The sequence below is a fragment of the Centropristis striata genome, chromosome 5 (assembly GCF_030273125.1).
Source record: "Centropristis striata isolate RG_2023a ecotype Rhode Island chromosome 5, C.striata_1.0, whole genome shotgun sequence".
Classification (NCBI taxonomy): Eukaryota; Metazoa; Chordata; class Actinopteri; order Perciformes; family Serranidae; genus Centropristis; species Centropristis striata.
The window spans coordinates 16,241,720-16,266,432 of record NC_081521.1 but is presented as its reverse complement, the minus strand read 5'-3'; the positions used below and the strand labels follow the sequence as shown (position 1 = coordinate 16,266,432).

At 41.8% G+C, this 24,713-nt stretch overlaps 1 protein-coding gene across 1 annotated transcript in view; it reads right to left on the bottom strand.

Annotated features, from left to right (window-relative positions):
• The window catches only part of LOC131971647 (PDZ domain-containing protein 4-like), a 68,973-nt gene that overhangs the window by 7,874 nt on the left and 36,386 nt on the right, over positions 1 to 24,713 (bottom strand). Inside the window, exons 4-15 of the mRNA XM_059333180.1 lie at positions 23,352 to 23,601; positions 23,155 to 23,239; positions 20,761 to 20,859; positions 19,118 to 19,180; positions 15,579 to 15,680; positions 12,130 to 12,617; positions 10,272 to 10,452; positions 6,841 to 7,270; positions 5,367 to 5,787; positions 5,216 to 5,286; positions 2,806 to 3,152; positions 1,299 to 1,439 (exon numbers count right to left, since the gene is read on the bottom strand). Of these exons, the coding sequence (XP_059189163.1) occupies positions 1,299 to 1,439; positions 2,806 to 3,152; positions 5,216 to 5,286; positions 5,367 to 5,787; positions 6,841 to 7,270; positions 10,272 to 10,452; positions 12,130 to 12,617; positions 15,579 to 15,680; positions 19,118 to 19,180; positions 20,761 to 20,859; positions 23,155 to 23,239; positions 23,352 to 23,601 (2,678 nt within the window). The remainder of the gene's footprint in view (positions 1 to 1,298; positions 1,440 to 2,805; positions 3,153 to 5,215; positions 5,287 to 5,366; positions 5,788 to 6,840; positions 7,271 to 10,271; positions 10,453 to 12,129; positions 12,618 to 15,578; positions 15,681 to 19,117; positions 19,181 to 20,760; positions 20,860 to 23,154; positions 23,240 to 23,351; positions 23,602 to 24,713) is intronic.

Below are 24,713 nucleotides of genomic sequence, written 5' to 3'. Positions count from 1 at the left end.
TTTAACAAAGGACTCAAACAGAGGCTTAAATCTAATCATCAGTGCACACATGAATAGTTCGCTCATATTGCCTTTGCTCTATTGCCTTTTTATGTTCCTTATTGGAAGTTGCTTGTACTTTTTATCACATTGTTTTTTTTCTATCTTTGTCTGGTCCTTCCTTTATACAATACAATACAGTAAATCTTTATTATCCACCATGGTGGAAATTTGCCTTCGGTTCACCGTAAAGATACAGAATTTCATTAAAAACATACAGCAGTTGAGAATGCAGTTAAAACATAGAATGAGAAAAGAAAAAGACAATTAAGAGCAGTTAAAAAGTTAGTGCATCACTTATGTTGAGTTGAGGAGGCGAGTAGCATTGGAGATAAAAGATTTTTTTAAAGGCTCCCTTAGCTAGTGGGACCCTGTAACGTCTCCCGGACTTCAAGAGCTTGAATTGGTTGGTTAGGGGGTGGAAGCTATCTTCTGTAATTTTCCTGGCCTTCCTCATTGTCCTCTCTGTGTAAATTTCTGTTAGTGACTTTTGGGGTCGTCCCACTATTTTGCTTGCCCTCGACACAATTTTGTTTAGTTTGGTTTTACATTTACAACTTAAGTAACCAAACCAGACAGGAAGATGGAAGGTGAGCACACTTTCTACATGTGTGGTGTACACAATTCTAAAGTCTTCTGGCTGCTCAGCCTCCTTAACAGGTTGAGTCTCTGTGAACATTTTTAAAATACATAGTCTGTGTTTCCTGTGAATTTCAGTTGGCCATCAAGCACTGTTCCCAAATATTTAAAGGATTAGACAGTTTCCACAGTTTGGCCATCCAGCAAGAGTGGCGCTGTAGTGAACTCCTGGTTTAAGCAGAACATCACCTCTTTTGTTTTTGCCACATTGATTTCTAGTTTGCTCTCTGAGAACCATTCTTAACATGTTAAAAAACAAATGTCATCAGAGGGGTCTGTAGTCCGTGGAAAGCCCACTAGGGCCATATCGTCAGCATATTTAATCAATTTTGTATTACATTCATGAATACAGAAACCATTTGTAAAAAGATAAAGCACATTCTTGTTATTTCAATTGCCCCATCTTTTCAAAAACTGCCTATGGACAAGTGTTGCGAATTAGCACTTGTGCTAAAACAATGCATCTGGTCTGTCCAATGTAATTGCTATGTCCATATCAATTAAACACTTAATAATAATACAATTTATTATGAATAATAAAAATAGTGGCCGGTTTCATTTATTATGATTGATAATAATAGTGACCTATTTCATTTATTATGATTAATAATAATAGTGACCTGTTTCATCTCGCTGGCAGCGTCGTCGTCGGTGGTCATGCCGCTGCGCTCCTCTCTGATCTTCATGGCTCGGGCCTTCAGCAGCCGGTCCCTGACCGGACGCTTGGCCACGTATCGAGTCCCGTCGCTCCGAATCTTCACCTGCACCACAACAAGACAAATCAGTTGATCAGCAGCGGTGAGACAGGAGGCCAGACAGCTGGAGGAGATCCACTCAGGGCTGGATTCTTGTTGGAGGGGTGTTTCTCCTCCTGTAGTAAATGTTTTCTGATGGAGGCTAAATTTCTGAGAGAAACACAGATCGATGCACCACTGTACCTCATTTTACAGTCTGAAAGCCTTCAGGTAATAGTTTATTCTCAGGCTTCTGATTGGCCAACAGCTTCCTGTTCTTTTCTCCTGAACCGGCTTCAGGGTTCAGGCTGTTTCTCCTCTTGCTTGTCTGGCTGCTCGCAGCTTATCATGTAGATGGAGATTTAAAAAACAACAAAAAAGCCCGTTTTTAGAACTACCTGTTTGTAATGAGAGAAGGGTGGATGAAACACCTGCAGTGGTGGAAGAAGTAATCTGATTACTGCAGGAACACACTGTGAAATTACTCTACTACAGTTAAAGCCCTGCATTCAAACATTCCTGAAGTAAAAGTACAAACATATAAAAATGTAAAGTGAAAGTACTCATTATGCATAGTTTTATATATTCCAGATATATTATTAGATTTGTATTAACGATGCATTCATGTAAGTGTCTGTGTTTTATTGCAGAAGGACATAAGTTCACTGTGTTTTATTGTGAAGGACAGTTCACTGTGTTTTATTGTGAAGGACAGAAGTTCACTGTGTTTTATTGCGAAGGACAGAAGTTCACTGTGTTTTATTGTGAAGGACAGAAGTTTACTGTGTTTTATTGTGAAGGACAGAAGTTTACTGTTTTATTGTGAAAGACAGAAGTTCACTGTGTTTTATTGTGATGGACAGAAGTTCACTGTGTTTTATTGTGAAGTACAGAAGTTCACTGTTTTATTGTGAAGGACAGAAGTTTACTGTGTTTTATTGGGAAGGACAGAAGTTTACTGTTTTATTGTGAAGGACAGAAGTTCACTGTGTTTTATTGTGAAGGACGGAAGTTTACTGTTTTATTGTGAAGGATAGAAGTTTACTGTGGCTCATTTAACTACTTAATACACTGTTATGTGGTTTAATTTACAAACATTTGTAATCATTTTAAATTGACATATTTCTTCATGTAAAATCTGACCTGAAAAGTAACTAAAGCTGTCAGCTAATGTAGTAAAAAGTACAATATTTACCTCTAAAATATAGTGGAGTAGAAGTACAAAGTTACATAAAATGAAAATACTCAAGTGAAGTACAAGTACCTCAAACTTGTACTTAAGTACCGTACTTGAGTAAATGTACTTAGTTACATTCCACCACTGCTGAAAAGTAATTAAAGCTGCCAGAATTATACTTGAGTACTTAAATAAATGTACTTCATGACGTCACACCTTCCACTCCATGCGCTGCGGCGAGGCCGTCGGTGACGAGTGTGACAGTCCGAGCGGTAAGGCCAGTCCTAACCGCGAGGCGCGCGTGTGGTGGTCCTCCAGGCCACAGGGGGCGCTGTTCACACTCCGGGGGCTGGCCGGGCCGCTGCTGCCTGTGCCCACGCCCCTCTCCTCGGCCTCGGCCTTCGCCCGGTCCCTGACGCGGTCCAGCGGGTCCACCAGGCCCTCAGAGGGCAGCGTCATGCAGCTCTGGTAGCGCTCCGGAGGTTTGTTGTTGCCGTGGTGTCGCCGGGTGAAGTAGGGACTGGACTCTGCACTTCCACCTCCGGGCCTGTCAGCAGCGCCACCTGCAGGCATGATAATAGTGAAATAACATTGGATTAATTTATCGTCAGTGTTTGTTACCAGCCTCTAACGGAGAAGCAGTGTTCAGTTTCTACGCACCGTATATCTGGAACAAACTGCCTTTTACACAATTATTTTAATGCATTTATTTTGATAACAATATTCTGTATTACGATATATAGTTGTTGGAGAGTTTTTGGAGCGATAGTAACTTGTTCTGGGCTTGTTTTCGTTTCTCTTGGGAGATCTGGCAACCCTGTTCAGTTATTTTCCCTCTCGGGTCACATCCGCAGTGTCACACTTTCTGGTGTTTCACTGGACCTCCACCACCAGTGTAGGTAGAATTTTTTATACATATTTAACAATGTACGTGTGAAATTTAAGTGATGTACATGGAGATTTACATGTCTAATTACAACATGAAAGTAACTCTGATGAGAGAAACCACCTCCTGTTTAGAGCCTTGCATAGTGCAGGTGAGATGTTACAAGGCGAGGCGTAAATGTGGCAGCTTGAAACGGCGCAATGAAACGGCCGACAGGTTCACAGTGTGTGCAGTTTTGCCAACTCCTCAGTAAGGAAAGTAGCTATTGGCTGTCACTAAAAGTCACTAGAAGTCGCTAAATGACGTCATCGCCTAATTTGCATAGTTTACCATATGCATGTAATTGTAATGGACGCTGTAGGAGAGAGGAATAACGTTTTAGGTAAGACAAAAAGTGAATAAAAAAACACCCTAAATATGTTTAGAACTACAAGTGCACTGTTTTCTGTCACAATTCCAATCCTCCTCCTTTATCTGGCCTTTGGACCAGCAAAAGTGACCCAAAAATAGACTGTAAACCAGCTAGTGGTGAAGGTTAACATCCTCTGTTCTGTGACTGCTCTGTGGTCTGTGGCTCGTAACGAGTCTCCAAAAGTCTCCAATAACACCAGAAAAAGTCGCTAGATTTGTGGCTAGTAGCCTTTTGGGGTCTGAATAGTATAAATATAGAGACAAAGAGTCTCTAGAGGGTCTGAATAGTCTACATATAGAGACAAAGAGTCTCTAGAGGGTCTGAATCCTCTCCGACACCCCCCGTCCTTCTGGGTGGGGAGGTGGGACTGGCCTGCTAATTTCCAATAAATGGAATTTCACCCCTCTGCTACATTCCACGATATATGACACTTTCGAATAACATGCCATTGCAGTAACTGCTCCTGTTAAAGTCTACGTTGTTGTCATTTACCGTCCACCAGGCCAACTGGGAGGCTTTACTGACGAGCTAGATAGCCTGCTTTCTTCCATACCTGATCATGACTGTCCGCTGCTTGTCCTGGGTGACTTGAACATCCACTTCGATAGTCCAAACTCTAATAACTTCATGTCGTTAATTCATTCCTTTGACTTCCAGCTAGTCCAAAGACCTCCTATTCACAAAGCTGGCAAAAACCTTGATTTAATTCTCATCCGTAACTGTGCCATAGATGCACTGGTGGTAACGCCTCTCCACCTGTCGGATCACTTTTTTATCCAGTTTAATGTCACTCTATCAGAGCAACCCTCTGCTCCTGCACCAATGGTTACGTTCCGCTGTAACCTCCAGAACTTATCGCCAGCCCACTTCTCCACCCAGCTTCTTGAACGCCCTGATACTGGCATATGCTACCTCACGACCGTTGCGATCTTCCAATGAACGGCGCCTGGCTCTGCCACCTGTTTGTCCAAGGCAATCCAACCTCATTGCATTTCTTGTTCCCCGTTGGTTGAACGCACTACCAGTTCCTACCAGAGCAGGGGCGTCCCTCTCTACCTTTTAAAAAACTCCTGAAGACCCAGCTCTTCAGAGAGGACCTTCCCTCCTAGCACCACACGACAATTCTACCCCTTAACGAATTGTCACTAGCACTTATTGCTGCACTAATGGCTCTTATTGCACCATACCTTGATTGTTCCCCTTTTTTCCTGTAAATCGCTTTTGATAAAAGTGTCTGCTAAATGACTAAATGTAAATGAAAATAAATAGTCTAAATATAGAGACAAACGATAACGCTAACTTGGCATCACTGAGTGTGTGTTGTGTACCTGATCTGGAGCCCCGCCCTCCATCAGCCACGCCTCTTCTGGAAGAAGACCCCGCCTCTCGGCTCAGGGACCTGATGGCATCACACAGTCAGATATGATCTAAATGTAACACGTGCAGCTTTTAAACTCCAGACAGAGTTTAGACTCAGACCTGAACTTGGAGGGTGTGGAGGGCGTGGACCTGGACCCGTGGGCCGTGCCCCCATTGGCGGCCTCGTACTTCCTGTAGCTGCCGGGGGAGAAGGAGCAGCCGAGGTTGGAGTGGCGCCGCTCTCTGTCCCGCTCCCGGCCGTGGCGCCGCGGGGCAAGGGGGGAGTTGAGAGGAGGGAGACGGCCGAGGGGGAGCAGAGGGGGCGGAGACATCAGACGCCTCCCGCCCTCGTCCTCCTCCTCCTGGAGCGGCGGGATCTGCTCGGTGCTGACCAGCGGCGTGCTGCGGCAGCTCTCCCCGCCAGTGTTGTAGGCGCTGGTGCTGTCCTTGTCGTCGGACCGCTCGCGCTCCGGCAGCTCATTGATTGCCGACAGCTCGTGGCGATGAGGGTCGTTATCGTCCTCGTCCTCGTTTTCCAAACCTGTAGGGGAAGAATTTTTGGTTTGAATCGTTCTTTAATTTATTTTTCCACCAACAGTGAGCTTGTGTTTTCACTGCGGTTTGTTTATCGGCAGCATTACGGAAAAACTACTGTACAAATTCAAGTGGAGTAAGAAGAACTGCAGAGACACTGAGGAGTCAAAGTGTATCTGACTCATCTCATTCTGTATGAATATAAAGTTAAACATGTATTGGCCTCACCTGAAGGACCTGAGCATGATTTCACTTTGACTCACTGGATCAACATCAAGAACACATAAAACTCTAAAATCTGATTTTGAAAATGATGTTTTTTAACTTTCCGAATACTATTCTGATCAGTGAAGAACTTTAAATGTTGTTATAATCTGACATCTAGGAGGTGAAATGAGAACATCTAGTTCTATATTTATACTAAAAATATTGACATTTTCTCCGGTTTTACTTTTTGAACTATTTCTTTCATGTTTAAAGTTTTTTTTCCTTGTTAAAGGTTTTTTTTTTCCTTGTTAAAGGGTTAGGTTCAGTTATTATATTTATTTATTAATTCATTCTTGTTAAAGGTTATGGTCTGTTTTATTTTTATTTATTTTATATATACATTTTTTTTCCGGCCTGTTTTATTTTATTATTTTGTCTGGTTTTATTTTTCCATTCAAATTTAAATAAACATTTTTTTAATGGAACAACAAAAAAAACCTAAAATCTAATTTAAAAAAAATATTCTTTCAGTGAAGAACTTTAAATGTTGGTTATATTCTAACATCCAAGACGTCAAATGAGAACATCTTGTCTATATATTTTTTTAATACTAAATATATTTGACCTTATTTTCGGTTTTACTTGTTCTATCATCATCAAACATGGAGTTTTATTAGTTTTTAGTTTTTATAAGTTCCTGATCATACTCTCTGTTTCACCTGATTTGTTTCTTTTTGTCCCACCAACTCTCTTTGTAGCGTGCGTGTTGTTTCTACTTTAATCCTTAAAGCTCATGGAGAGCAAGCAGGTTGATTCTTTCCGTCAGATTCTGGACTTTATTTCAGTGTGTTACCTGCTTCCTGAGGTCCTGGCCGCGCCACCACCGTCTCCTCCTCCATCATCCAGGCCTTCAGGCAGCGCTCCCTCAGCTGCTGCATCTTCTGCGCTCGCAGGATGTTTCGGCACTTGAACTCCAGATGGCGCAGCTCCTCCTCGATCAGCGCCATCTCGTGCTCGCTCAGCGTAGCGTTGCAGTTCACGTCCACCACCGCCGGAGGAGGAGAAGAAACCTCCTGCTCCTCCTCCTCTGTCCTCTCCTCCGGGTCCTTCACCTCCGCCTCCTCTCGTTCACTTCTCTTCACCGCTTCTCGCTGCCGTCTCTCCATCTGCTTCTCGTACTGGCACTTGATCTCCAGCAGCTCCTGGTAGCGCTGGCACTCTTCCTCCGTCAGGCCCGGCATCATCATGGTCAGCGCCGGCTGGTAGAGGTGGTGGTGGTAGTGCTGCAGGTCAGAGGTCAGAGGTCAAGAGTTAGCAGCCAGAAACCAACTTCAAGTCTTTCATAGCTCTTCCTTCATCCTTCATAACTCAGAAAGGGACTTGATTCTCCTCATTTCCACTTTTTTCTCAAAGTGCAGAATGAGGTTTTTTCCTCCCACCTCGTCCTGATCCTGAGTGATCTTACCTACACCTTACAAACATTTTTAGAAATAAGTTGTCATAGGGTTCATTTTAACTATAAAATATACTGTTATGTGCTTTAGTTCATAATCAAAATATTTTTTTATGTAAAATCTGACCTGAAAAGTGACTAAAGCTGTCAGCTAGATGGAGTCGAGTAAAAAGTTCAATATTTACCTCTAAACTATAGTGGAGTAGAATTATAAAGTTACATAAAATAGAAATACTGAAGTAAAGAACAAGAAACTCAGTACAATACTTGAGTAAATGTACTTAGTTACATTCCAGCACTGATTTTCAGAAAATATGTATGTAAAATGAAAACAGATCATTCCAATGAAACAATCTACTAAGATGAGAGCATCAAACATTAATTCCGCTTCAGTCTGAATCTCTTTTTAAAAGCCCAGCGCTGTAAACACCAGGCGAGTTTCAACATCAGACAGTCCTGCAGCTCTGAAAGGGGTCTTCACCCTGCAGCAGGTGGGACGTTTTAACACGCTGGAAACACACTCATAGCTGCTGTTGCTACAAGACGACTGACAGCCGACTGCATTGCTCCACTCTAGATAATAACTAAAGAGCTTTCTCAGCGCTGAAGCACAGCACAGCTCGACCCCCTGGAGGTCCACCAGGGTCAGCTCACTGCTGTGTTTTAAAACCCAAGAAAAACACAATTTTGTCGTCTTTATGTGAATCTTTTTTCAAAGGGGTCCCTTGACCTCTGACCTCCAGAAATCCACATAAATTGGGTTCTATGTGTCCCACGAGCCTCCTCTTTACAGACATGCCAATTTTATGCTGATAGCGTGCAGTTTGGGGCAAATTTCCCCTATTGCATATGAATATTCCTTTAACAGCAACTCCATAAACAGTCTGTGAGCTGCATAAATCGGGTCTGACTGGAAAGCTGAGACTCTTGTGGATTCAATGAGCCCAATGTTCTTCATGTGTGATGATGTTAGTGAGTGAAACTTGAGCTCAGTGTATAAAATTAGCTGCTGTGACCTCTAGGATAATCACAGCCTCATGAAACTTTACAACCCCAATCTAGAGACCTAGAGCATTCAGAGGATGGATGGCTGAGACACTAGATTCTAGAACATTTTTATTGATTCTTGACTAAAAAAACAGAAATTTAGAAACATGCATGTAACTAATAATATCAACTGAAAAATTGCTGTGACCGCTTATATGACATACTTGATCATGAAAACTTTCATAGCATAACGTTCTAAACCCTTACACACCTTAATAGGTTTAATACAAATTACCTCATTAATTTGAGATTTATGACGAGAACATATTGACTCTCAGTGCTGAGCTGCATCTCACATTCATCTGCAGGTTGATTCAGATCATGTTTACCACTTCTATGAGACATCTGCTGTTGGCCTGCTGTCTCCCCCTGAACATCCCCTGCCCACCAGCCCCAGTTCTTTACAGTCGATCACTTTAATATTTCTTCAAAGGTGGTGCATTTGTCTGGGACTATTTTTTTATTGGTTTTGCAGCAGTCACACAGTGCATCATCTATCCATCCATTCTTATCCGTTTATCCAAGGCCGGGTTGTGGGGGCAGCAGGCTAAGCAGGGCATTCCAGACGTCCCTCTCCCCAGCCACAACGTCCAGCTCCTCCTGGGGGACCCCGAGGCATTTCCCAGGCCAGGCGAGAGATATAATCCCTCCACCGTGTTCTGGGTCTACTCGGGGGCCTCCTACCAGGTGGAGGTGCCCGCAACACCTCTAACGGTTCAGGCCCTTGAGGTATCGCGTTTAGACTACTGCAACTCGCTACTGGCAGGTCTTCCTGCTGCACCACCAAGTCTCTGCAGATGATCCAGAGGCTAGTCTTCAACCAGCCCAGGAGAGCTCTTGTCACTCCGCTCCTCATCTCTCTGCACTGTCTCCCGGTCACAGAAGCATCAAATTCAAAACCTTGTCGCTTGCCTACAAAATAGCAACGGGCACAGCCCCTTCTTATCTGGACTCCTTTGTTCAGGTCCACAAACCCTCCTGCCCACTACGCTCTTTGAGTGAAAGACGTCTGGCTCCTCCAACGCTGAAGATCTGTATGTCTCAAACTAGACTCTTCTGCTCTATAGTTTCCCGGTGGTGGAACAAACTTCCAAACTCCATCCGTTCTGCTAAGTCCTTCTCAATGTTTAAGAAGAGACTGAAGAACAACTCTGAACACCTTCACTCTTGATCTACACAGATGATGACAAGTATCGCACTGACCGCTCAGCGACCTAAAAGGACTTGTGTTCTAATGGACTCAAACTGAACCACGGCTCTCACTCTGCTATGTTTCTTGACTTCATCCTTGCTTGTGTTATTAACTGTCATTTGTACGTCGCTTTGAATAAAAGCGTCTGCTAAATGACATTGTAGAATAACGGGAGGCCGAACCACCTCGATACAAAGGAGCAGTGGCTCTACTCCGGATGTCTGCGCTCCTCACCTTCTCTCTCAGGCTGAGCCCAGACACCCTACGGAGGAATCTCATTTCAGCCGCTTGATCTCATTCTTTCGGTCATTACACAAAGCTCATGACCATAGGTGAGGGTTGGAATGTAGATGGAGCGGTAAATCGAGGTTTCGCTCCTTCTTCACCACAACGGTCCGGTAAACGCTGCTGACGCTGCACTAAATTGTCTGTCCATCTCACGCTCCGTTCTACCCTCAACTTGTTCACTCTGAGGTGTATCTCTCACTGTTTCCCAGCAAGAACCATGTCCTCAGACTGGGAGTGTGGCTCATTATTGTAAGATTATTTACTGTTGGTTTGAGTAAAACACAGAAGACTTCATGTGATCTACCTTGTGGTGGTGGTGGTGGTGGTGGTGGGGGCTGTAGGCGGCTCCTCCTGGTCCACCTCCAGTGGTCCAGTCCAGGCCGGGGAGGGAGTCTGAGCTGAGCTGGAGGTCTCGCAGGTGCAGGAAAGGAGGGGTGGTGTGGCCGGGGCTGGGGCCGAGGCCGGGGCTGGGTCTGGGACTAGGTCTGGGAACAGGAAACACGGACGGGTTATAGAATAATAGAGCAGAATATAATTAGATGTTAAAACCGAGAACACTTTTTTTCCTGCCATGATCTGTTATTTCCCCCATTTCCATTCAGTCACATGAAGCTGACCAGTGTGTTTGACAACTTTACCTGAATAATTTCTGGTATATTAACCCTTGCATTGTTTTAAGGGCCAAAATTGACCCGCCACTATGTTGAACAGCAGAAAAAAACAACCTAAATGACATTAGGTTGTTTTTTTTGGTTGACATTGGTTGAAAGGTTTTATCTTACTAACCGTTGTGTAATTGTGTAATGTGTCGCCCAAATCATGTTTTTTTGAGGGTGACAGACAGCCATTTCACCATGGAATTATACATTGTTTGCTATGTTTTGTGTTTCAGGTTTTTTATGAGTTCAGCAGAGTGGTGGGGAAAAATCTCAGAGAAAACTTCTTTGACACACTTGACCGTTTCTCTCCCAGCCTGATGGACCTCTTTAGAAAGAAGAGAGCCTTACTGGCCAGCTGTTGACTGCACTTTTACGTCAGACAAAGGTGAGTTGAGTTGTTTACACCAGTCTAGCCAAAATTAACCAGCCATTATGTTGAACAGCAAAAAAAAACAAAAAACCCTAAATTATCTTTTTTCAAGAGTAAAATTGGTTGAAAGGTTTTTTATCTTACTAAACGTTCACACACCTTGTGGTTGGGGGCAATGATTAAAAAAATGGGAGAAGACGAGTACTTTGTAGCAAATTTCCTTATTGTACCAAAGAAGTTTAAGTTTGTCATTGTTTCACTTCAGTTTTTATGAACTTTTAAGATGGAAAAACTCTGATATTCAAAAAGTTATTGATGCACAAGATGACGTTTATTTATGAAAAATAAGATTTGGGGTTTGTAATTCAATGAAACTGCTTTTATTTTAGAGATTTAATAACGGTGGGTATTTTTTTAACCCTCAGGACAAGGCGAGTATGTAGAATGTTAAGACTACACAAGTTAAAGTGAATAAACTCATAAGCTGTAGCATATATATACATGAGGTGATGTTTCAGAATAAACTCATAAGCTGTAGCATATATATACATGAGGTGATGTTTCAGAGGAAAGGATTTCTCATGTTTCTTAAAACTTTTACTCTCTCCTTGTAATAGACACAGTGAGTGAAACGATGACACATCTAAAAGACATGAGATGTAGCCATTGTATTGAGTGTTGAGTTGTTCATGTCTGTGAATTATTAATTATTATTATGAAGTAATATTTGTCCTGTCCCAATGGCTGAAGCCAGTTTAACAATAAGAATATTTTGCTGCTTTCACGATGAAACTCTGGCGCTGTGACCAGGGGTGCATCAACATCACTGGAGGCCTCTGGGCTACGGAACTTTATAAGGCCCCCCATCCCTAAATGGTTGACACTATTCATTTTGTTTGATTCTCTTCCTTTTTTGAGCGCCACTTCGGTTGGGCATTGTCACTTATTATTAGGCTATATGTCGTTGTCTTGCCTGTCCATTTCCAGTAGTTAAAGTCAAACAGCCCCAACCAAGTATTGAGTCATATAGATGGACATACTTTTCATAGGCCAACATTTCCATATTAAACATACTTTTTAAAATTGGTCTTTTGTAATATTCCAAATTTTTTGAGACACAGAGTTGGTCCTACCTGGGGCTGGGTCCCGGCCTGAATTTGCGGGTGCTGCCGGGCGTGTTGGTGGTGTTGGTGTTGGGGGCGCTGGTCTGGTCCCCCAGCAGGTCGTGTTCTGATGACTCCTCGTAGCGGGTGCTGTCGTCGGTCCGGCCCACACCGCTGTCCAGCTCCTGGCTGTTGGACAGCAGAGGAGCCAGGCTGAGCAGGGGGGGGAGGGGGACGGGGGGGTCCCTGTCCTCAGGATCTCCTCTCTCTCCTTCCTCCCCATCCTCCTCCTCCTCCTCCTCCATGCCCACATCGCCCCCTGCATCGTCTGGGCCTCCTGCTCCCCCTGGGCAGGCCAGGCCTCCTCCTCCTCCTCCTGCTCCTCCTCGACAGAGGCGGTAATATCCGGGGGGGTGTGCAGGGGTGAGGGAGCAGGAGGAGGCTCGAGGGTTTGGGTGGAAGCCTCCCCCTTCCAGAGTTAGCTCCATGTCCTCCTCTGCCCCAGCAGGGTTCTCATTCTGGGAGAGAAAAACAATGCGACAATGAAAATAAGACATTTCACAGCTAAATTCCAAATTATTCAGATTATAAATGGCTGAATTATGTGAATAACACCTAACAATATGATAACCATAGTGAACTATAAAAGTCACAAGTTGGTGAGTCTCATTTTGGGAAAGTTTGTTCATGGGACTCCCTCACACGTTGGTGTTTTCTCTAGATAAATGTGGTTTTGCAGGACGTTCAGTAGCAGCACATGCTCGTTTATTTTCCACAGATAGAGGTTGAGTTATCTAATCCTAGTATAGGTCAGTTATTTTATCTATCAATTCAGTCAGATGACTAACATCATCACACATGAAGAACATTGGGCTCATTGAACCCACAAGAGTCTCAGCTTTCCAGTCAGACCCGATTTATGCAGCTCACAGACTGTTTAGGGTCCCCAGGATCCACAAAGATTCACACACACATGTTTTTATGTGTGTTTTTGCTCCAAACTGCATTTTATCAGCATAAAGCAGGCCTGTCTGTATAGAGGAGACTTGTGGCTACACAGGGAGCCTTTCATCAGGGTATCTTGAGGTCAGAGGGGGACCTCAGTATGCAGAAATATTCAGATACAAGATGCAAAAATAACACCTTTGTGTTGGCTTGGAGGTTATCGCCCAGGGGTTTAAATGATCCTCATCTGGGGTTAGACCGACGGATATGTACTAAAACACAGTTTGATAAAAAAAAAAATTCTGGAACATTATTCTGGGTGTTTTCTCTCTTTAATCAAAGCTGCTCCCACGTCACTGCACAGTTTATTATTTGCTGAGTCGATAAAACATCCATCATCTCCTGTTCTCTCCTTACAAGAAGGAGACTGACTGACTGACTGACTGACTGACTGCTCCTTCATCTGGTTGATGTGAGTTACACACAGACACACACTCTCTCTATATGTGGGTGAATATGTTTGCATGTTTTAACTGACGTGTGTGTGCCATCTCACAGTTCCAAAAAAACACACACACACACACACACACACTCTCTCTCTCTCTCTCTCTCTCTCTCTCTCTCTCTCTTTCTCTCTCTCTCTCTCTCTCTCTCTCTCTCTCTCTCTCTCTCTGGGACCTGCTGTCATTCTAAAACCATTTAATGTTGGGACAAATGGTAGCAGTCGGTCCTGTCCTCCTCCAGCTGCTGCAGACTGATCCTGCAGTAATATTCTCTCCAGTTTGCTTCATAAAAACGTTAAAGTGGGTGGAGGGTGAAGGAATACATGACTAGATGTATAAAGACCTTGTCATGGTTTGGCCTGAAGGTGGCATTTAGAGAAATATCACAAGGTCACAAGAGTCACAGTGAGTGTGTCTGCAGCTCTGGGCTGAGCAGATACAATCAGATGAAAATGTGTTCAGTTTGTGCTAATATTTAAACCGGAGGAAAGGTCACTAGGTCCTCAAATCCAATCAATATTAAAATCAAACTTCCTGTAAAAGTAGCTGTTAGTTTCCCAAAACATGTTCCAGAAAATAAAAAGGGCAGAGCGTCAGAACTGTGAACCAAACTATCACAGTTTTAAGCTTTGTTTTGGTCACTTTTTGCTAACGAGACTTTCAAAAACTGATGATCCATTCAAAGACTGTCGGGAAGTTAAAGTTTTGACAATAATGCCTGTTTTTACAGTTTCTCTCTACAATAAACTTATTTTTGGTGATCTGTTAAAGAAAACAGTTTGGCGGGGTTCAGAGTAAAGGGGACATAGTTCAAGATTGATTCACTGGGACAGATTTCTGAGTTAGGAGCTTGTGGAGACGAAGAGACACAGGACGAGGAAATGAGTCCTCCCTGTGTCTCAGCTCTCTCTCAGGGGTTTTCACAGAGTTCAGGATGAAAGGTGTGTGCTGTGTGGTTGAATCTCTGCTGCGCTGGAGTTTGTTTTGATAGAAACACTTTTCCAACACCTCTTCTTCCATTGTGTGACAGACAGAACTGAGCAGTGTGCTGGGAACATGAGTTTGTGTTATTTAAACCAGAGGAAAGGTCACAGTGTCTTCAAAATCCACTCAATATATAAATCAAACTTCCTTTAAAACTAGTTGTTAGTTTCCCAAACATGTTCCAGATAACAAAAGGGCAGATCACCAGACCCTGCTGTGAACCAAACTGCAGCTTCTGTGACTCTTTGTCTGAGTTCTGGTCTCCTGCAGCGACAGAAAGTAGGTTAGTGAAGTAGGTTGCAGAGCTGAGTGATGGAGCAGCAAACGCTCTGACAGGAGGTTATGGATGTGGAGACTATTCCTGGATATCTCCACAATCTATACAGCTAAATGCTAACATCGGTGTTAGATAAAATGATATTTTAGTCTTCAGGATTCATCCTCTGGGGAACACGATGAAGGTCTGAACCAAACTTCCCAGCTCTCAATCCAATACTTGTTGAGATATTTCAGATTGCTGGTGGTGGTTTAGATGAAGGATGTCAGTGAACATTTAAGTCCTTAGCGATTGGACGGCCCGCCATGAGTGAAATAAAGCCAAATTTAGGCTTTTTTAGTGAGCAACCCTCTGACTTCAAGATAACTAAATCAAAATGTGTCTCCTCTTTACAGACATGCCCACTTTATGCTGATCTCATGCAATTTGGGGTTAAAACATCCTTTTTGTGCTTGCAGTACAATTGTGGCAATTTATAGTAGTTATCTTGTAATAGTAATATTAGTATCTGAATAATTCTGCATACTGGGGTCGTCCTCTGGATAAAGCTACCCTCTGTCCTCTGCAGCAAAACATGCCTATTGTGTTATATGTGAATCTTTGTGCATCCTGGGGTCCCTAAACAGTCTGTGAGCTGCATAAATCGGGTCTGACTGGAAAGCTGAGACTCTTATGTATTCAACGAGCCCAAATTTCTTCATTTTCTTCACTCAGAGCTTCTCCTGTATGAGAAAGTATCGCGTGGCATCGTATCGTGTCGTGTGTTGCACCTCGATGTCCGGCCGGGCCAGCAGCAGGGAGAAGTTGATGCTGTCCTCTCTTGTCAAAATGGCCACAGCCTCCTCTCTGTTCTGAATATCCACTCCGTTAATCTGGAGGGGAGAGAGTGTTTACTTTAGAGTCATAAGTAAAACTCACATCATGCTCATAGAAAATGTAGAAATAAACAGGTAGAATAAGAAACAGATTAGTTGTTTAAGTTGTTTATCTGAAACAAATGGGACCAAAAGAAGAATATTTTAGTGTTTTACACAGCAAATTACTTTACATGTAAACAATCAATCATATTTTATTCATATTGCGCCTTTCAAACAAATCCACTAATTCAAAGTGCTGCACAGATTACTAAACAACAACTTAGAATATTTAATAAAAGGACATGGAGACTAATGCATGCTGAATGATAAAATATGAGTAAATATAATTATATTAGAATTGAAATAAACGTTTAATAAAACCACAAACGAATAAACAAAATATATTGGTAAAACAGATAAAAGCTAATAAATAAAACAAGTATAAACCACAAAATTGTGATAATAAGATGCTTATGATATGACACTATATAAAAGCCAGATCAAAAAGATTTTAGTTTGTTTAAAATTATGAATATTTCTATAGACACTGCTGTGGGGGCATCTGATTCTATTTTGAGGTTTTGTGCTGTTTTTCTCCCATAACATGTCATTTTTCAGAATAGTGTAACGAAAACATCCAAAACAAACATATTGGTGCATATCTTAGCGTAGTGTGAAGCACCGTGAGCGTCGTCTGAACCTTCATTTGAAAGCTCCACTCTCCTCTTTTAAATGTTTTACATTCAAATAGTCAAGGCAGTTTTCTCAAAATTAGGTTTTTCTCATGAATATCAACTTCAGCTCCACTTACAGACACCAAACTGAGCAGTTGTATTCCTGTAAAAAAAACTTTGAATCTAATATATATTAACACGATAAAATAACTTTGAAATTTGCTTTATCCAATGTTCAGATTTATGTCCTGGAAATATATGCAAATTAGCTCATATTTAATGAGCCCACACCTCATTTACATATCGAATGTATAAAAACCTATAAAGGCTGTTTTCTCAAAATTTGTTTTTTCTCAAAAATCTCAACTGCAGTTCCACTTACAGACACCAAACTGACCAGTTTTATCCCTAACTATATTTTGAAGGATTTTACAATCATTCATACCCTGATTTATGCAACAATTTGTTCCTAAAATATGATGAAAACTTGGGAAATTTCATGGTGAAATCGTTAAGTTAAAAAATCACCCAATTCATCTGGAGTGTCTGTACCTAATAAAGTGGCTGTGTTATTTCATGGTGGCATGATGCCGGAGGGAGACACCGCTGTCCGAAAGGCTTTCATCTCTGTAGTGACTGCTGTCATGGGAACAGCTGCTGACATCACTCACTGAGCGGTAACCATGGCGATGCCAGGTGCTGCCTGCTCTATTCTCGTCACATCCAACAACAACTTTTACCTTTCCTCAGCCTGACTCTGTTTGCAGAGGGTCAGAGGATAACGAGCAGGGAAATGTCACAGATAAATTTATTCACGCTCGTTTTTCATCACGAAACCAAAACATTCAACAGGAAACAAAAAAGGTCAAACTCTTAATTAAACTCTCCCTGACGCCTCATTCAGGGCACTTTGTAATACTTCTGTGTTTATTATAACACAAACTCTATGTACCCTATAAAATATTTTAGTCATGATGAATTTATCTTTGTAAACAATGTTTTAATGGAACATCACTTGGACTTCATCAAGCCTTATTTGGGAGATTATTAATTTGATCTTAATAATATTTTATTTTGTGATAATCCTGCAATGATCCTGTCCTCTCCTCTCTGCTCTGTGTAAACAGCATCTCCTGTCCACTCCTCTCCGCTCTGTGTAAACAGCCTCTCCTGTCCTCTCCTCTCTGCTCTGTGTAAACAGCCTCTCCTGTCCTCTCCTCTCTGCTCTGTGTAAACAGATTTTCAGTGAATATTTGTCACGTGACCGTTGGTCTCAGCAGAATCAATCATGTCTTCACAGAGTATCTGAGGAGCAGAATTTAATGTTTTTAACAGGATCTGGTTAGTGAAAACACTTTATTTTAAATGACACATGTAAAATAAAGAGATTCTGACACAAATATCAACATTTAACACACGTTTTTGGTTATTTTCATAACGGAAACTTTTGTAAACTATGATCTTTTCAAGGACCGTTGGAAAATTAAAGTTTTGACAATAATGGCTGTTTTTACAGTTTCTTTCTACAATAAACTTTGTACTTTTGGCGAACTGTTAAAGAAAACACATTTGTGGGGTCAGAGTAATGGGGACGTATTTTAAGACTGATTCTATGAGACAGATTCCTGAGTTTTGAGCTGAAGGAGAGAAGGAGACACAGGATGTGGAGTTGTGTCCTCCCTGTGTCTCAGCTCTATGGGGTTTGTCTCAAGAGTTCAGGATGAAACGTGAGCTGAGTTTATTTTGACAGAAACACTTTTCCAACACGTCCTCTTCCATTGTGTGAAGGACAGAGCTGAGCGTAGTGCTGGAAACACACAGTGACTCCCTCAGTCTATTTTTAGGACCTCAGTAACTGGGCTGCTGACAGCTGTCTCTGATTGGTCCAGGCCGTCCCAGGGGCTGCAGGTGGACATTTACATAGTTTGATTTGAAACTATTTCTAACCATTGTGGAAGTGCTTCATTCACCAGTGGAGACGTACTTTAATTAACTCTGGAGGTCGATATATGAACACAGAGATTTATCTTTTTCTGACAAGTCATCATTCAGTGGCTGTAATTAATTGTGGTCACATGAATAAGTTTGTCCTGTGAGAGGAACTAGAGGAAGTAGAGAAGTTGAGGGGTCGATGGAGGGTTGGACCTTTGGGGAGCCTGAATCTGAATATGATGTGAAATAAAAAGGAAATCATATGTTGATTTGTCATGCTGATGCTTGTTTATCTCCAACAGCTTATCTACAGTCATGGGAAAAATATTAAACCACCTTGTTTTCTTCAGTTTCTTGTTCATTTTAATGCCTGGTACAACTAAAGGTTCATTTGTTTGGACAAATATAATGGTAACAAAAATAGCTGATAAGAGTTTAATTTAAGAGCTGATGTCTAGACATTCCATGGTTTTATTGATAATAACCAAAATCATAATCAAGAAAATCATGTTAAATGTCTAGATATCAGCTCTTAAATTAAACTCTTATCAGAAAGAAGAAAACAAGGGTCTAATAATTTTTTCCATGACTGTATAAGCTCCTCTGATCCTTCAGACACTATTTATGACCACACTGTCAGAAAAATATTATGAATGTTGAATGTGGACAGAGAAATAAATTCTCATTTCAGGGTCCATTTACCAGACACTTCTCTAACCTAACTCCAATCAACGTGAAATGCTAATTTGACCACTGAAATTAAATGTTAAGACTTTCTTGTTTTTTTGATGCAACAGAAAGCATCTGAAATGAAAAAAAAATCTGTTGGTGTTTGTGTTTGTGTACCTGCAGGATCCTGTCTCCCTCTCTGATGCGTCCATTCTTGGCTGCGATGCTGTTTGGATTAACCTGAAAGTGGGAGAAAGAAACAAAGCACCTATAGTAAACAAACGGATGAATAAATGATGTCATGGATGAGTAAATCAGTCGGAGCTGAACCAATGAAAGGATTCAAAGATAAGATAATGAAGTGTTTAATGGATCAAGCTAATAAATAAATTATGAGGTAATTTTTTATACGAAGGGCTGAATGAATAGAAAGATGATGGAGTAAGCAGGGAAACACCTTTATGAGCTGCATTAAAGCATCATGCTCTGACTTTTATGCATTTTTTAGAGACAGTACTTCCCCAAAATATGACTCCATGTGTTTGTACATTAACTGTTTATAAATACGTCGTCACAGTGACGTCCCCCGTTGGTTTGTGGACGCTTGAAGCATCGAGTTTGGCATTACGTCTGTGTCCATCTTTGTTAGTTAAACCAGCAGGGACCAGATCTGACTGTTGGGTGTGTCTAAAAATAGACTGTTAATACTAAAACTTAATGTAGTTTCATAGTCATTGTATGTCTTTTGTTGCTCTCTTAGGACTTTGTTGTCACTTTTTGTCTTTTTTGTAATTTTGACTTTTTTTTGTATTATTTTGGTAATTTTGTGTCTTTTTTGTATTTTTATTGTATTTTTGGGGTAATTTTGTGTCTTTTGTTGCTCTTTTATTACTTTTTAAGTAATTTTATTGTCTTTTTTTGTCATTTTGTGTCTGTTTTTTGGTATTTCTTTCCCTTTTACTGGAGAAATTGAGCAGCAACTCCTTGGAGTCTTTGAGTCTGACCGAATGCTGAACAAGACATTTTTAAATGAACTAAATGTTGAAAAAATCTGAAGTGAAAACACGCTGAAATGGTCAGAGTTGTGTTTAGATGTCCACGTTGCCATGGATACACATTGTTCTGCTTCTATCCTGATGACAGCAACCTGTCAATCAAACCACACCCTGCTTCATCATCTGTTTCCATCTGAATAGGACCATTATTTACACACTATCATCAGATTGTCTTGGAGAAGACTTGAAACTACAGACTGAGACCAGAATGTTGCCACCCGGATTTATTCTGAGCTAATAAAGGAGGTGAGAAGTCGTCTCAGTTTGTGTAGAGATAGAGAGGACCGGGTGGTGGCGCCCCCTGCTGGATGTCTGATAGACTGCAGGCTGAAGACACTTCGTGTCTCACTGATCAGACTGGAGGTGCCGCCCGCCTGTGTTTTATTTGAACACAGTCTGATTTATGTGGAGCTCCCTCTAGAGGAATCCTGCAGTAACACACGTACAGAAATATTTTTGAGTCTTTCATGGAGCCTAACCATGTACTTCTTGCCCTAACCTCAGGGAAATATTTTGTTTCACAACTTAAATGTGTTCAAAACTGTGACGTTTACATATAAGGACGTGTTGATCTCTTTTCCGGTAAGGACACAAATTGAAAACGCTCCTGTGGGTCATATCTAAGGGAAGAAACAAATGACCGGTGAGTGTGTTTGGCTTGGAGGACTTGCTGAATGAATGAGAGGAGAAATGAGTCGTTGGGGGTTCAATGAATGAGTGAATAAACTCTGGAGATAAAAAAGACGAGGAGTAGATGAGTGTCACCTCTCCGACATAAATCCCCAGATCCTCCTCGTCGTCTGTCCTGTAGCAGACCGTCAGTCCCAGCTTCTCCTGCTGGCTGGATTTGTACAGCTCCACCTCCTGGAGGAACAGGGGAAGGACACGTGATTCATGGTCTCAAGTGGTTTATCAAAAACAACGCCGGTCTTTAGGTGGTCTTCGGACCAGCAGGTGCCACAGCTAAGCTCAATCCATCTCAGGAAGCCGGCGAAGGCAGGGGCTCTGTAAAACGGTGACCACCTGCAGGGCTAGATCAACTGAAACATTCAGGGGCTGTGGTTTGTCCAGTCTTTGTAGGCTTCAGCTAGTCTTCAGGTGGATTCTCAACCTCAGACCTTATGAGACCATAGACTGTCAATGATTGGCTGCGGCTATAAAAGACTAATTAAGACCACCAAAGACCAGCTGAGACATTGAAAGGCTAGTTAAGACCATCTTTAAAGACCTCTGTATCTGGTTTTAGCTGGAGGCATCAACAGAGGAAAGATGTGATTTAGGGAGGAAATGAAGGATGTATTCCAAGGGAAAAAGAAAGAAGAACATTAGAAATAATTTTGGGGTATAATGATGGTGCAGACTGTGTAAATGATTGTAGATAAAGAGAGAGAGAGCGATTAAAGAACATGGCAGAAAGGTAGAGGGGGAAAGGATTTACGGAGAACATGAGGTCTTTTTGGTATTTGAGCCACAGAAGCAGAATGTTTCCACTTTGCTGACTTCTTTAATGACCAAACTGTCGTTTGTCTCAAACAGCAGTGAGTTGACAGAGCAGAAAGAGAAAAAAAGTGCCATTCAGCTGAACACAGAGGCCCATTAGGCCTGAGTACACTGAGCTCTCTGCTCTGTCTGAAGGTTAATACCAGTCTGAACATCACTCTGCTGTTCTCCACTAAACACGACAGCTTGTAGAAGTCAATTTGTTCATGTAGCATTTCTGATGGTTTTGCAGTTCAAGCAGAAATGTCTCTTTTCTTCCCTTCTCCAGGTCTCATTTAATTAATTCTTTGCTCACTTTGTTGCTTCGTCTTTCCTTTCTTTCTCATGTTCTTCTCATTTTTTCCTCATGTTTTATCTCTTCGTGTGTTTATTCCTTCCTTTAATTTCCCTCTCCTGCTCCGCTTTTCTTTTCTTCTCTTCTCTTCTTCACCTTCTAATCTCCAACCTTCATTTATTTTGTCCTTTCTCTTCCACTCTCATCCCCTCTTCCACCCCTACCGCCTTTAATAAAATAAAGACTAAACGAACTGGTCTTTGATGGTCTTAACTAGTCTTTTATAGCCTCAACTGGTCTTTGATGGTCTTAACTAGTCTTTTATAGTCTCAGCTGGTCTTTGATGGTCTTAACTAGTCTTTTATAGTCTCAGCTGGTCTTTGATGGTCTTAACTAGTCTTTTATAGTCTCAGCTGGTCTTTGATGGTCTTAAGTAGTCTTTTATAGTCTCAGCTGGTCTTTGATGGTCTTAACTAATCTTTTATAGTCTCAGTTGGTCTTTGATGGTCTTAATTAGTCTTGTATAGCCTCAGCTGTTCTTTGATTGTCTTAATTAGTCCTTTATAGTCTCAACAGGTCTTTGATTGTCTTAACTAGTCTTTTATAGTCTCAGCTGGTCTTCGACGGTCTTAAGTAGTCTTTTATAGTCTTAGCTGATCTTTGATGGTCTTAACTAGTCTTTTATAGTCTCAGCTGGTCTTTGATGGTCTTAACTAGTCCTTTATAGTCTCAACTGGTCTTTGATTGTCTTAACTAGTCTTAAGTAGTCTCAACTGGTCTTTAATGGTCTAAACTAGTCTTTCATGGAATCATGCTTCGTCATAGTGGTCTTAATACTACATTACCCACGAGCCTCGGCAGGAGAAGAGCCAGTCAGGAGTGAGAATCACATGTCAGAAAATTAATCTATAAAGGAGGCTCTGGGTCTCAGATTGATGCACTACATGGATCAGCCGGAGCAGACGGATCTATTGATCAACATTTATCTGCTCCATCAAACGTTGAGCTGGATTTATCAGCCAGAACCTCGGCAATCACAGTTTGTTGCATTTTGTCCATTTCTGCAAAGACTTCAGATCCACTGGATTTACTGAGCTGCACCTCCGTCTGCTGCCTTCACATGAAGCAGCGAATCTGTTGTCTCAAAGAAGAACCACAGCTGCTCTGCTCACTCATACTCCAGATGCATTCATCAGGCTGAATCACTCGGTAGAAGTTACTTTGACTGAGTCACAAATGTGCAGCTGCAGATTTCAGTGGATCTAATGGAGGGAGATCTTTCAGACTCATTACAAAGGCCTAAGTACTTGAAAAAAGGTAAACAGCTACTGAGATATTGAATTAATTAGTGGAAATTTATGATAATACAGCTGCGGGGTCCTCACCTCGTACTCCAGATCGTCCTGTCTGTCCACCTCGTGGTTGGAGACGTCAAAGTAGTCGTCGGGGTCGTTGTACTCAAACACACAGCTGCAGAGAGACGGAAAAATCAATCCCCGTCATATAAGGCATTATTGATTTTTCATATCTGGAGACTTGACACTATTGTTGACCCCCCAAAAGACAACAGGCCCTGACATACAACTCATTGATCCCGTACGGCTCCACGAGGTGAGGGAGGGGAGGGGAGGGAGGAGGGGGTGGAGGGGAGGAGGAGCCGCCCCCTCGGCCGTGGTGGTGGTGGTGATGACCTCTGGTCTTTCCCAGCGGCACGATGTTCTGGAAGCTGATGTCCGTCTGCGTGGCGTTGTCCACACAGTCAGGGATCGCTACCATGGCAACAGAGTAGATGGAGCTGCTGCCTGTCCCGTTACCACTGCACACCAACGTACCTGAGTGGAGGAGGAGGGGGAGGAGGAGCAGGGGGAGGAGAAAGAGGAGGAGGAGGAGCAGGAGGAGGAGGAGGAAGGGGAGGAGAGAGAGGAGAGGAGAGGAGCGGAGAGGAGAGGAGAGGAGAGGAAGCAGGAGGAGGAGGGTTAACAAAACACAGATCTAAATTGGGTCTATAATTCTCATCAAAAGTCTCAGCTGGTCTTTAATGGTCTTATCTAGTCTTTTATAGTCTCAGCTGGTCTTTAATGGTCTTATCTAGTCTTTCATAGTCTCAGCTGGCCTTTATTGGTATTATCTAGTCTTCCATAGTCTCAGCTGGTCTTTAATGATCTTATCTAGTCTTTCATAGTGTCAGCTGGTCTTTGATGGTCTTTACTAGTCTTTCATAGTCTCAGCTGGTCTTTAATGGTCTTATCTAGTCTTTCATAGTCTTTCATAGTCTCAGCTGGTCTTTAATGGTCTTAACTAGTCTTTTATAGTCTCAGCTAGTCTTTGATGGTCTTAACTAGTCTTTTATAGTCTTGACTGGTCTTTGGTGGTCTTAACTAGTCTTTTATAGTCTCAGCTGGTCTTTAATGGTCTTAACTCGTCTTTTTATAGTCTCAGCTGGTCTTTTATGGTCTTAACTAGTCTTTCATAGTCTCAGCTGGCCTTGGGTGGTCTTAACTAGTCTTTTATAGTCTCAGCTGGTCTTTAATGGTCTTAACTAGTCTTTTATAGTCCCAGCTGGTCTTTGATGGTCTGGCTTCCCTGCTTGTTTGTCCTATCCAGACAGTTTACTTCAGCTTTTTGGAGGAGCTGCCTCTTATTATTGTTATTATTATTATTATTATACATTTTATTATTATTATTATTATTATTATTATTATTATTATTATACATATTAGTAGTAGCAGTAGTATCATTATTGTTATTATAGGTTCTAGTAAGAAAATAACCTTTAATTAAATCAATTAAAATGTTCTCCACTATGAAATGCAGTTAGTTCTTTTGAACGGCATTATAAAGACCAGCAGGAGCAAATTCTGCACGACAAATCATAACTTTACCAACCTAAACCAACAAGAAATGGCAAAAAACTCAAAATAAACTGATGCCGTATACCTGCAGA